Source organism: Patagioenas fasciata, chromosome Z (genome assembly GCF_037038585.1).
Source record: "Patagioenas fasciata isolate bPatFas1 chromosome Z, bPatFas1.hap1, whole genome shotgun sequence".
Lineage (NCBI taxonomy): Eukaryota > Metazoa > Chordata > Aves > Columbiformes > Columbidae > Patagioenas > Patagioenas fasciata.
The window spans coordinates 10,641,292-10,653,617 of NC_092560.1; the positions used below are offsets into that span (position 1 = coordinate 10,641,292).

The 12,326-nt window shown below is 43.4% G+C and overlaps 1 protein-coding gene across 1 annotated transcript in view; it reads right to left on the reverse strand.

Moving 5' to 3' along the window:
- SNX30 (sorting nexin family member 30) overlaps positions 1-12,326 on the reverse strand; it is a 52,049-nt gene that overhangs the window by 31,875 nt on the left and 7,848 nt on the right. The window contains exon 2 of the mRNA XM_065860990.2: positions 1,079-1,267. Coding sequence (XP_065717062.1) covers positions 1,079-1,267 — 189 coding nt within the window. The remainder of the gene's footprint in view (positions 1-1,078; positions 1,268-12,326) is intronic.

A 12,326-nucleotide genomic window follows, 5' to 3' on the forward strand; every position in this document is an offset into this window, starting at 1 on the left:
TGTGGCCTGTAAAGGCTTCCTTATCTCAAAGGAAAATATTCTCTCCAGTATATAGTGCCATCTAAGCAGGCCAGAGGAATGTTAATCTTCTCAGACAAGTGGATCAAGTATATTCCTAGCGAAGTCAGTGAATACTTTCTGCCTTAGGTAACTGCAAGTGTCAATAACATATGTTAACATCACCTAAGAGCTAACACTAATGAGAATGAGCTAGTTAACAGGAATCAACATCCCAGTTGCAACTTTTCAGATCACTTTTATATCACATTAATGAGTGAACCACAACACATACTGAAAATATATCTAGCACATATCTTTTGGTAGGCAGTACCATTCTTAGGCTACTGAGTTCTAGCAGCAGCTATACAGCCTTCTGTACCAGGAACCGCAGGGAAGCCAGCTTACAGCTGAGGATCAAGATTAGGTGAGTGGCTGACAGAGAACGTGTGGTAAACACAACAACAAGCCTAAAGTATTTCAGAGAAGAACAGACATAAATGTGAGATGATTAACAGTGAAGCAAGACCAAGGCACATTTTGCTTCAGGGAAGGTAACTCAAACCAAATGAGCGTCAGGTTACTTCATATGAACAAACTTTCAAGTTACTGAAAGAAACTGGCCTTGCAAGTTTACGAACAGCCCTAAGTGCCAGAGACAAAAATCTAAGCTGACACATTAAAAGTTTTGCATAGTTTCATATACTGAAGTAGTAACAGTTCTGCTACTCCATTTCCCCAAAAATAAGCCTCAGCATGATTTTTCAGGATTTTTGAGGATGCTCGAAATATAAGCCCTGCTCCAAAAATAAGCCTTAGTTACAGTTCATAAAAAAGGTCAATTTAAGTAGTGTCCAGGCAGCTATACATGTAAATTTAAGCATATTTTGGTTCAAAAATTAATATAAGACCCCACTTTATTTTTGGTTAAACAGTTTAAGTCACGCATTCAACACAAGGTACTCCAAGACACTAAGTTCTTGTCTTTAGATCAGGAAACACAATGCAAGGCAAAAACATCCAGAACATGCGCTGGTAAAAACTCCCCAAAGAAAAAAGTACTAGGAAAGATGTATTGTACCTTTGTTGTAACCCTGTATGTGATGTATGTTTCCATTGTGCACACGTGTTTTTTGGGATCATCAACAGTAACAAAGAGGTCTCTAGTTTCCCCATCCAAGTCATCATCCAGCTGTAGTCTGTTGAGGAGGGATGAGGAGGAGGCCGGGCTAGAAGTGTCCACAGGTGTGCCATTGGGTAGACTGAGATCCTGTATTGGAGAGGAAAAAACAGCAAGTTTTTCTTAAGTGCACAGATTCACTATAAGGCACAGTGTTCTCAAAGATGCCACCGACAAACTTCACTGATGTACTACAAGGGCTATCTATTTCAGCAGCTCCAAGCTCACCCTTTTCCAGGACACCTGGGCAATGCCCTAGCGCCTGGGCTTCGAGCACTATGTCATTCTACCATTCCACATGTTGAAGAGAAAGCACACTAGCACCATCCCTCCCCTTAGCAGGGAGCAACCTGGTTTCTGTTCATGAGGAAGTAGAAGTATCGCTGAACCAACAGTTCCTGGTGAGACTGAATCAACTTGGACTCTGAGAACAAAACAGCTAGGCAAATCAAGAGACCTACTTGTAAGACATGCTTCAGGCAAAGTGGTAACACTTCGGTTGACTGGAATGCAGTCAGACTTCACCTCTGGAGACTCCCATGGTAGAGGAAAGAGGGCAAACCTGTACCAGAGGCTTCCCATCCCGTCCATTCACTTCTAAACATGTTGGCAGCAGTCTGGACTGCCATCATTGCACAGTCACAGACCATACACCCCAGCACCACAGTGTCTCTGCACAGCTCCCTTTTGGAGTCCTAAGGCCAATGAAAACATTATGCTTTGCCTGGAGAGTTCCTTCCTCCCATCCTCCCAACTGCAGAGTATCATCCAGCATGTAGGGAAGACAGAGGCTAAAAGAATCAGCAAGTGGCTATTTTAGGAAGAGATGTACAAGGGTTTGGGAAGTCTGTAATTCCTTGAAACTGACTCAGCAGTCAGGAGAGGAAATAAAAAAAAACACACACAACACACACCAAACCACCACCACACACCTTTATGGCCAATCTGGTACATTCCTACACCCTTCAAATCTCATACTTTGATACAGACAACTATACAGCTAGTGATTACTCCAATTTGCATAAATATCACAACAACTTCACATGTACTCTCTGCTCCGGTTTTGTAGCAGAGGGAGCTGACAGCATGTGACAAGTTGTATAGTACGTAGGAACATCTGACAACAGTATTATAAAGTCCCTAAAACGCATGGCTCTCCTTTTCAGAGAAAAGAGGAGGTTTTTTTGTTTGTTTTAACTAGTGTCACAAGAGTAGCTTTATCCAAAGTGTTTCCCTTGTAAGGACAAAGCTTCTTCTGGTTGCTAGACACAGAAACATCACTATGGCTAAGCAGCACATGAACTGCAAGTGTTTCAGTTTTAGAATTACTACTCAGTCTCAGCTTCACATTGCTTTGCTGAGATTACACGTTTCATTTAGCCATTTAAAAACAATTTTGTTTGGGTGAGATCCTCTTTGTCCATCAGTATTCCTTATGCAATTGTGTTTTAAGGTCCAGCTGGACAAGGGTACCGTCTGTCTTCAACAGAAGCCTTCCTTTGTTGAGGGGTTCAGAATCACAGGTGAAAGCTTCCAGTTAAAGCTACTTATGAAGATGTGTCTGTGACAAAGGCTAAGAATAGGGCTCAATTCCTACCAGTCTTCGTCAAACCCATCATGGGAGCACTGGGCTTCTATAGACAGCCCTCTGTCCTGCGAAACTGAGGTATATTGCTCTTCACCTTGAGGACTGCCTTACGAAGAAGAGAGAGTAACGCTTTAGCCTAAACATTTTGGAAAAGGCATAATCTAAACTACTGCATCTAACATCTCTGTAGGAAGACACTCTCCCAGCTAACACTCAGAAGCGGTTGCCAACAGATGAGAGATTTCAGATTTAAGTAAGCAAGAACTGGAAGGCTCACTCAAGTGCTCTCTTAGGAGGGCAAAAGAGCAGGATGAGCATGGCACCGCTTGCCAGCTCATACACAAAGCAGACAGCTCTAACTATACAAGCATCTGGCTTAGACTCAACATAGCAGGAGCACGTACAACAGGAAGAAGCAATGCTACACTAACTCAGCAGATAAGGCGTTCTGTTGGAGTTACACAAACAGAATATGCAGAAGACAGGATAAGATTAGCAACAGGAGATGGCTTCATAAAATCTGCGGTTCAGCTAGACACAAGAATTTGGCTGAGCAGAGTAAAGAGCAAAGCAAAGCCTGAGACACTGCAGTATCTGTAGGAAAATCTGTTCCTGTTTCCAAAAGGAAAAGACAGCTCTTCCTTGCCCATGCACAATAAGCATTAATATAAGACAGGTTGTGCCAGAACTGTAGCCAGTCAAATTCTAAGCTTCTGGTATGGAAACAACTTGTGGAAACAGCTTAAGCCTGATTACACAGGAGATCTCAAAAGCCTGTAACAAAACCCTTCCAAAAGGCAGCTTAAAGAATGTAATGGAATCTGCTTAAAATAGGAAAACTCTGCATCAAGGTGTCAGAACAACTGGAGAAAGGACCAAAGATGGAGATTCAGTCACTTGTATGAAGTTAGAAGCTTTCCTCACCAATTTTGTTGCAACAGTATCATACTAGCATCTCTTGCACTTTTTAAGCAGGACACAGGTTTGCAAAGGCTGGAATCCTCTCCAATCTACCTGAATGTGTTCTTGCAGTCATGAGTCACCTGGAATGTCTCAGGTCTTAAATAAACACTATGATAGTTCTGCCTGATGTCAGCCTTGGATGAAACACCCTAGAGCTAGATCAAGTAAAGCTTCTAGACTAGCTCTGGTTAGGAGCAGGAAGGGCTGCTAGCTGTGGTGGTGGGAAAGGACAGAGAATGTGTACATTGCAAGTGCTGCTACTGCCTCAACTGTGGTGGCAGAACAGCTGGCACCATGCCCAGCTACTTGGCTAGTTTTCAGCAGTTGAAAGCCAAGTTAGAAGCCAACCATTTGTCCTTCTTACCAGGTGAAGCCTCTGAGCTAACTGAAGAGGGAACAACGCTCATGACTGCTGAAGCTTTGTTTAACAGTAGGCAGGAGCAGTTTGCTGAAGCCTTATGCTATTACTAGAAAGGGGTAGACTTTGAAGCGTTATAGCAGATGGCCGAGAAATCCAAGTGTCTCAGGCTATGATCCTTTCAGCAGAGCACCTCCTCATCACAGTAACTGGCACTGGCTTTCTTCCATGGGACTTGGGGGATTTTTTGTCATCAGTGAAGCAAAGCTGCATCTGTTCTGGTCTGCTTTTACCACAGGGAGAAGGGTATGTCCTGCAGAGCCTAGCAGGAAAGCAGATCTGCAGCCACCTGCATCTCTGCCTGTCAGTGTAGTTATCACACCTGCAAGCATTTGAAATACTAGGTAGTATTAACTGTTCTATAGAACAAAGAGCTGGACTTCAGTGCCATGGAGTCATGCATCAGCTTCACCTTTAGTCCACCAAGTAACTGCTCATCCACCGCTCTAAGCAGCTGTCTCCATTATCAGAGATCAGTATAGTCCAAGTCCCAGCAGGTACCTACTGCTCACAAAGCTCTTTACAGAAAAAAAGGCTTTTGTCACATCACCTGTACAGTCAGCCCACCGTGAATCTGAACAGTCCCACAGCAAGGAGGAGGGGAGGCTGCTTCTGGCAGCCAGGGAGATGGAATGGAAGACAGGTTCTGTTGAGACATTCTTCAAGTCTTGGTGAGTATCCATTAATATTTCTTCAAATTTCAAAGCAAAGATGCTTAGCCACTGTCCCTCACCTCCTCAGGCCAGTCTCATAGCTTTGTCACTTGCTGACGCTTGGCAGGTGAAGGTCTAGCAAGGCCAGGATTACAGCCTATAGCAGAAGTATTATCACATTCAGACCTTCAGGTTCACAATCTACTGTTTAAGTATTAGGATTTTGAGCACAGCTGTACAATCACCTACAGGCATACTCCTCGCACATTCCTATGGAGCTTGCAGGATTCCTCAAGATACCCAAATTTATGAGTGTCTGACATGAGATGACTCTAGCAGCACACATTTGGTTTCGTTCAGTGCAGGCCAAGTAGGAACTGTCTGTGTTGGAAATGCATGAGCCCTGCCAACTATGCAGGCTGCTATCTGGTAAGGAGGCAGCTTCACATTCTTTTGTTGTATTATGCAGTCCAAACACCTTGACTAGTTCGCCTGTTCAAAACCAGATACTAAATCAAGAAGTTCACTTCATCCAAGTCCTATAAAATTCAGCTGAATTTTACAGATTTGAAGCCTGCATGTGAAATGCAAAATAAGCTGGGAAGTTTCCAGCTGATCTCATCTTCTCCCTCCTTCATTCTCCCAGGAGATTTTCCAGGACTCTGGATTTATAGAGAAGCTTGGATCCAAATAAAGTAAAACCTAAGGAGCTTGGTATTCAGTCTGTTGGATGGCAGCCTCCCCCAAAGCAGAAGCACACACCAGCAAAAAGCATCCAGGATTCAATCCCTGAAGGCTAAAAAGGGGTCTAGAATGCTGTAGGTATTGCCTTATTGTCAAGCGAAGATCATGCAGTCTCCTATTGAAGTTGAACACAGCTAGTCAATACAGCTGCTGCTACAAACCAGATGTTAGTTTTTACCTGTCCTGCCTTAGCAAGGCAACAGAGTAACCAGATAGCTGTGCTATCTAAGCAGTAGTCCATGAAAAGAATGGAATAGATTGTTCAGCTAGGTCTTCCAAGCACAGATAAACTCACCTCTGAAAAGGGTTAGCCTGAAACCACCTGCTGTTGCAAGTGCCTGGCTGGCATTCAACAAGTATTAGACAGCAGTGAGAACCAGGTCTGTACTACTCCTAGAGCCTCACTGCTTCACTTCTTTCTCCTTGTGTTTCGAGGCATTTCGTTGCTTCTTGCCATCTGTTTCCCAGAGACACACAACAACTGATACAGTCATGTCAAGGCGACAATGATTCCACACAAAGATTGCAGCTGATTTCTGGAACAGTCTTACCTTCGTACCTTCAATACATGACAATAAGCCACAGTAGAATTGCTGCTGGTGACTGGAAAACTAAAACAGTTTAGATTTAAGTATTCCCAAGAACACTAAAAAAGCTTGCATTAACTTGTCTTTCACAGACCTGTTCATAGCATTACATGTCTCATACCAGCAAGTTTTGAAAGTAGGTAGTTTTCCTGACGGCGTCCTCTGCTACTGGCCTGTACAGGTCAGCTCTGCATGAAGAAAAAGCACTTCTCCATCCTCCAGCCTATCTAGATCAGTCCACCTGCCACTGACAGCATAGTATCATATCCTATCAGAAGATCTCACCAAGTATCTGTACAGTGAAACCTCAGTCCACACAATACCAGCTGTACACAAATACCTAAACTTCTCTTCAGAGAACAAGGGAAGGAAAGGTATTTGCTTTGCTTTTATAGATGTTCAGTTTTATTCTCTACCAGGCATCAGTAAGGTGACCTTGTTTACTACAAGTCACCTTCGTTTTCCCATACATATCTGAGGTAGATGAGATACTGCATGTCCCCTCCTCTTGCAGTTGTCTTTGGGCAGCTACTTGAGGCAAGAATAACTGAAATGGGGATCCAGGCTGCAGCGAAGGGAGAACACTCAGGACACAGTAGAGGAGGCAGTCTTGCTCTACAAGGTTAAAAAAAAAAATTAAAACCCACAGTTTACATCTCCAAAACCCCTATTTATTCCCAGGATGAAGTACCACATTTCTATGTTGATCCACAAACAAGACAGTGCCAAGCTGCAGCTTGACAGAACTGTGAGAATCAACTGCTAGGCTGGATCTGCCCTCCTGGGAAAGGGCAAGTGGTTACACATATCCTTCTACATTGCTCCTGACATCCCTCTCCAGTTAATGGGAAGTAGAGTACAGTATGTGCGGGTGTACTCACAAGGAACAAGATTATACCCTCAGAAGAGGTCAGTGTTTTCCACTATATTAATCATCTAGAATCAGACTGCAAGGTTAAGGCTATTTTAAGAGCAATACAGCTTAAGCTCAAATCAGAAGGAATTCTTCTTGCTCTTACCTGCAAATGTATCAGCAGAGGAGGGACAGTGCTGGGTGCTGAGAAGACAAACTCAGGTTTCTACTTCCTAGCCCTGGAGGGTATTATGCAGAAAGTCTGTGAGCTCTGCAGTGTTGGGTGGAAAGTCCCAAACTCTAATGGGCCATGCGTATCTGGTCCAAGCCTCACCTCTACAGTTCCAGCAGTACCACTGGTATTCTGCCCATCTAACAAAGAAAAACCCACTAGATTAAAATAACAGATCAATTTCCTTTCACTTTAGTTGTCATAGTACATGTTGCCAAGCCATGAGTCTGATAACTTTGTTCCAGAGCTCATCACCCAAACCAGTGTTTCTGGAAGGTCAGAATTGCCTGGAAACAGACTCTTCACTATCCCTGAAAAAATAAGAATTTCAGATGCAACACCTGATTGCAACAGCATGCAGTTTGGTACCACTCAACATTCTTGCTTATAAAGGACTTGGAAGAGCGTTTCTTTGCACTTTGGCTGGGCAGAGAAACACTGGAACAAGCTTCGGAGACGTTACATGATTGACAGAAGCACTTTCCAAACTTTCCCATGCATGTCATGGGATTACCACCTCTTTCCTGAGCCTAACAGCCAAGCTTTACAGGATGGATTATTTTACTTAGTGGTTTGTTTTTCCTGTAAGTCATCGTAGTTAAACTAACCAGAGCATGAATGTGGGCACAGAAGCGTTTCCTGCAAGGAGCATTTTCAGGAAGAGCAATAAGCCATCTCCTATCTCTGTTGCTGAAGTCTTCAGGGACTCAGCTATAAAACAGCTCAGTTTCAGCCTTTCTGTGCACGGGGGCAAGAGGGAGGTGTCCCATGAAGGTCTCAAGTACCACATCAGACCATCTGTTGATATAGTCTGGTTCTATGTCTGTCTTCTCACAGAGTCCTTAAGAGGATGGCCTCCTCTCCTAGTCTGGAAGGGGAACTGTGCAAAATCCCACTAAAGCTAAATGTGGCTCAGGTTACACTCTTAAAATGAGGATCATGAGTGGCATCTCATGCATATTTTAAGGCAGTTAAGGCAAGTCCTTCAGTATTAGTAATAAACCACGTTACTGTGCTACCTTGCACACAAAAGCTCAAAAGCCTTGGGGGGGGGGCCAGGCATCTGGCAGATGAAATATGTTGTTATTTGGAGCAGATATTAATTAGGTAAAATGTAAAGAAGTAAGACATACTTCTGTCTTATTAATTCTCATTAACCCAACATGTACTTCCGCACATCCTTGGAACAGGAGGGAAAGTGTGAGCAGTCACTGGATGCTTGCCACATCCCATAGCTTCATTACTGTGGCAAGGTATTTTAAATCAAAAGAGGTATTTTAACACATCCACAGGATGAACTGTTCAGGAAGAAACAGCCACATCCAAGGTTAGCTCCTACATCTGTTTACAGAGCACTAGAGCCCTCACAGAAAGCTTTATCTTCATAAACAAAAACCCAGTCTGGCAACTGTCCAGCAAGATTAGCGCAGTGATGTTTAAGCTGTATAAAGTAGTAGAAAAGTGCCTGTGACCCAAAGGAATGCGAGAGAGTTCAACATTTCAGCAGACTTGGATTTGCATCTTTTAGCAGAGCTAAAAGGTTCTTTCTTCCTTCTACAGTTCTCAGTAGGACGTAACGGGCACCAACGCCACTCTATCTTCAGAGCTCAAAGACCTCCACAAGCGGCAGAAGCTAGATGTCTTCAGAAACATCTAGGAAAACGCAGACCTTTTGAGTCAGGTCTCCAGTTACTCTCCTCTAGCTCTGTTAAGTTCCATGTCCATCTGCAAGGACTTTATTTCAAAAAAAAATAGTTTGTTACAAGACTTGAATTATTATCAGAAGAGTTCTGCAGAGTTGTGTGTACAGGAACATCACAATCCATTTTAACATGCTAAAGAGCACCTTGCTAATGAACAAGCCTAACACACTGAGCGTCTTGTTTAAAGCTTTGTTTTCAGACCCTGAGTCCTGACTTTGTAAATAGCAAAGTAGCAGCCAGGAACCAGACCATGAACAGGAAAACTTGAATCCAGCATATGATTGGGAGCCATCCCCAATTCAAGAAGCCAGATTTATCTCTCATTACAGATGGAACAGCTTGTTAAGCTTGTCCAAACTAAACTGCTTTCTCCTAGAGACACACAGCTTTGTGTTAAAGCTCTGCAGACCTAACGTGCAGCAGTTTATTCCTGTTCACACTCCAGAAGTAGGTTTAGCAGCATCAACAGTTACCTAGGTATCCAGTGTCAAAGGACCAGTTTGGCTGAGATGTTTTTGAGAGTGAGCAGTAACATTTTTTTTAAATGTAAGCAGATTCAAAGGATCAGAGAGAAGAAAAAAGAAGGAAAGAGATCACGGAAGGCTGGAAAGCACTGTAGTATCCCAGCAAATACCTCAATTAAACAAGCAAGAATACACTTCCACGTTGCATTATGATGTGGGTTTCCTCATGCTCACTGTTTTAGATGAGCTGTATTAACACACCAGATCAGTGGGGGTTTCATTACAACAAGTTAGAGTGACAAGACATCACTGCACAAGTAAAGAAAGGAGCGATATGCAAAGACAAGTCATGTTTTCATGGGAAACTGTGGAAGAGCTGGAGGAGTATGCTCTTGGAGGAGTATGCTCTTGGAGGAGCACTCAGTCTGTTTACGCAGGTGCAATATAAGAGATATCCCTCCATCACATTTGCTGATAAACAAGCCGTGTTCCATCAGAAAGCAATTTGTTCCCAAAGGGGCAGAGTAAACAAAGTGTGTATCTGTCAGAATGAATAAAAGTAAAAGATAATAAAACATCAGTACACTGCACACCCACACAGTATGACCACTTCACTCCCTGCTTTAAGGAGAGCAAGTGAGGAAAAGTAATCATGTAGTAATTCATCACAGTGTGAAAACTATCTATAGAGACTGATGGAGGGAAGAAACAAGGCATGAGATCTACAGAAACACCCTTTATTTATATGGCCAAAGCTTCTCACAGCCACTGTAGCACTCAGAGGTGTTTGGCACACATGGCTTCACGTGAGGTATGCTGATCCAGGAGCAATCTAGTCAGCACACAAATCCTGAAGAGGCCAGCTGATCACTGACAATAAAGGGTATTGATTAAAGTTTTCCAGGGATTTTCTTGGCAACTATTCAAAACACAGCTTCGTCTTGACAGTATCCAAGATATTCACTTCCCATTTGCCATATACTAGCATCTAACAAGCTACAGCAAAGGTGCCAGTCAGTTCTACCCATATAAGCATGGGTTTGAGTATTGTCTGGGGAAGCCTATCACTTACTGCTCCCACACATCAGGGCTTTCACCACCTAGGTAGCTAGAGGCAGCTGTTGCTATAATAACATCATCTCCAGCAGCAAGAGGTAAGAAGCTTCTCTGCCCTTGAGCAACACCTGCACTGCAGCATATCCCTCTCAAGGAAGACACCACATCACTCAAGCTCACTGGAAAAGTGAGGATAACTATGCAGACCAACTTTAAGACAGGTGGTCTTATACCCTAGGAGGCTCTTCAGAAGGATACAGCAAGTTCTATTCGAGCAGTACAAGGCACTTCCCTACGAGGACTCGTCATTTGACCAGTATAGTGCCAGCTTTCCTGGTAGATGTGACAAAGAAAAGCTTCACCCCTTGCTGGTATTTTGACTTTGAGAGGCTACTAGCCGCTCTCTTGAGATACACAGCTATAGGGTGGTTTAGAAGAGCTTCTTTTTCCAGACTTCAATTCAGCTTGAGGTTTGAGTGTAGACTAAGAATGAGGATGCTGTAAGTCATCCTATCATTAATTACACTACAGATCACTGCAACTCTTTCAAGACAGGCAGAGAGATTGTCGTCATCACAGGAGGGTCTGTACTCCTTAGTTTGAGGAGCAAGTAAAGCCAGTTGCTATTTACGTTTTGTAAATGAACGATTTAAGTTGGACTGGCAGTGGGAATGCCAACCCATTAAAAGAGTTGCAGCTCACTGGACTGGTTTTCCATCTTCAGTCGCTCATTGCAGTATTCCTAGCATCTACCTTACTGTCAACTATTGTCCTTAGTAACTGGAAAGGAAACAGGTTCCCCAGATTTTTTTGAGAATTTCCAAGACCAAATTCTTACTGTGAGTAAATTCACTCAGCTTCTACCTTAGGGTTGCAGCTGCCACCACCTCTAAGGTGGAGTTTGGAGCTTTCTGCCCCATTTATCCTAGTGATGGGAGTAGTATTCTCCAGCCACCAGAGCCTGGAGTCTCAGCTGCTCAGCAACCCAGGCTCGGGCAGTCAAATCAGCCACAGCTTAAGGAGTCAGTACAGTTCAGCATTTAAGACCTTGCTCAAGGTCAACAGAGAACAAGCCTCAGTGAGATTACTTCTGAGAAATACACAAGATCAAATGCCACTTTTAATTGGTGTATTGTCTTCTGCAGACTGAAAGCACACACAAGTTACAATCTCAAAGATGCAGTTAAGGTATTGCAAGTAGATTTTCATATAGCAGTGCTGTGTTAAGTCTTGCTGCACTGTAAGAGCTCTCGTCTCCTGACCTACTTTACAGAAACCAACCTCTGCACTCAGATAAGGAAGAGATTGCCTAGTGCCAGACATCTGCTTGAGATACCTCAAGCGTAGTACACAGTCCTAGAAGACAGCAAGACAATAGTTTGCAGGTTAATCTAGGAACTGATGTCTCCCAGATTACTGTATGTCAATAGGAAAGCCTTAATATTCTGCCCCTCCCATCATTAATTACAGGGACATGCCACCTGAGGCTTTTCACAAACCCCCGAGGCACCAACAAGAGAATGATGTGCCCACACAGCTGTAAAAAGAGCTTCTTAATCAACCCCCTCCTGCCCATGAAGGAGCTCAGAGAGCATCCAGTCACTGGTAGGTTCGAGGCATTCCAGCACAGGCAGCCGGCAGGATTCTTTCCGACCACCAAGCATAAATTTTTCCACCATGGCTGACGAGTTACTGCCAAGACTCAGACTTCTGAAACTCAGCTGAAGAACCGAGTTTCCCTGTGTACATTTGGAATATCTGTTTTTAATACTCTGTCTCATTAAGTATGAAGCAATCCTGTTGAAGAGATTATGAAAGCTGTGCAACACTGAATTCAACCTCAAAGTATACCCCTCCCTCCATTAAGCTGAAACAACCACCACAAAGT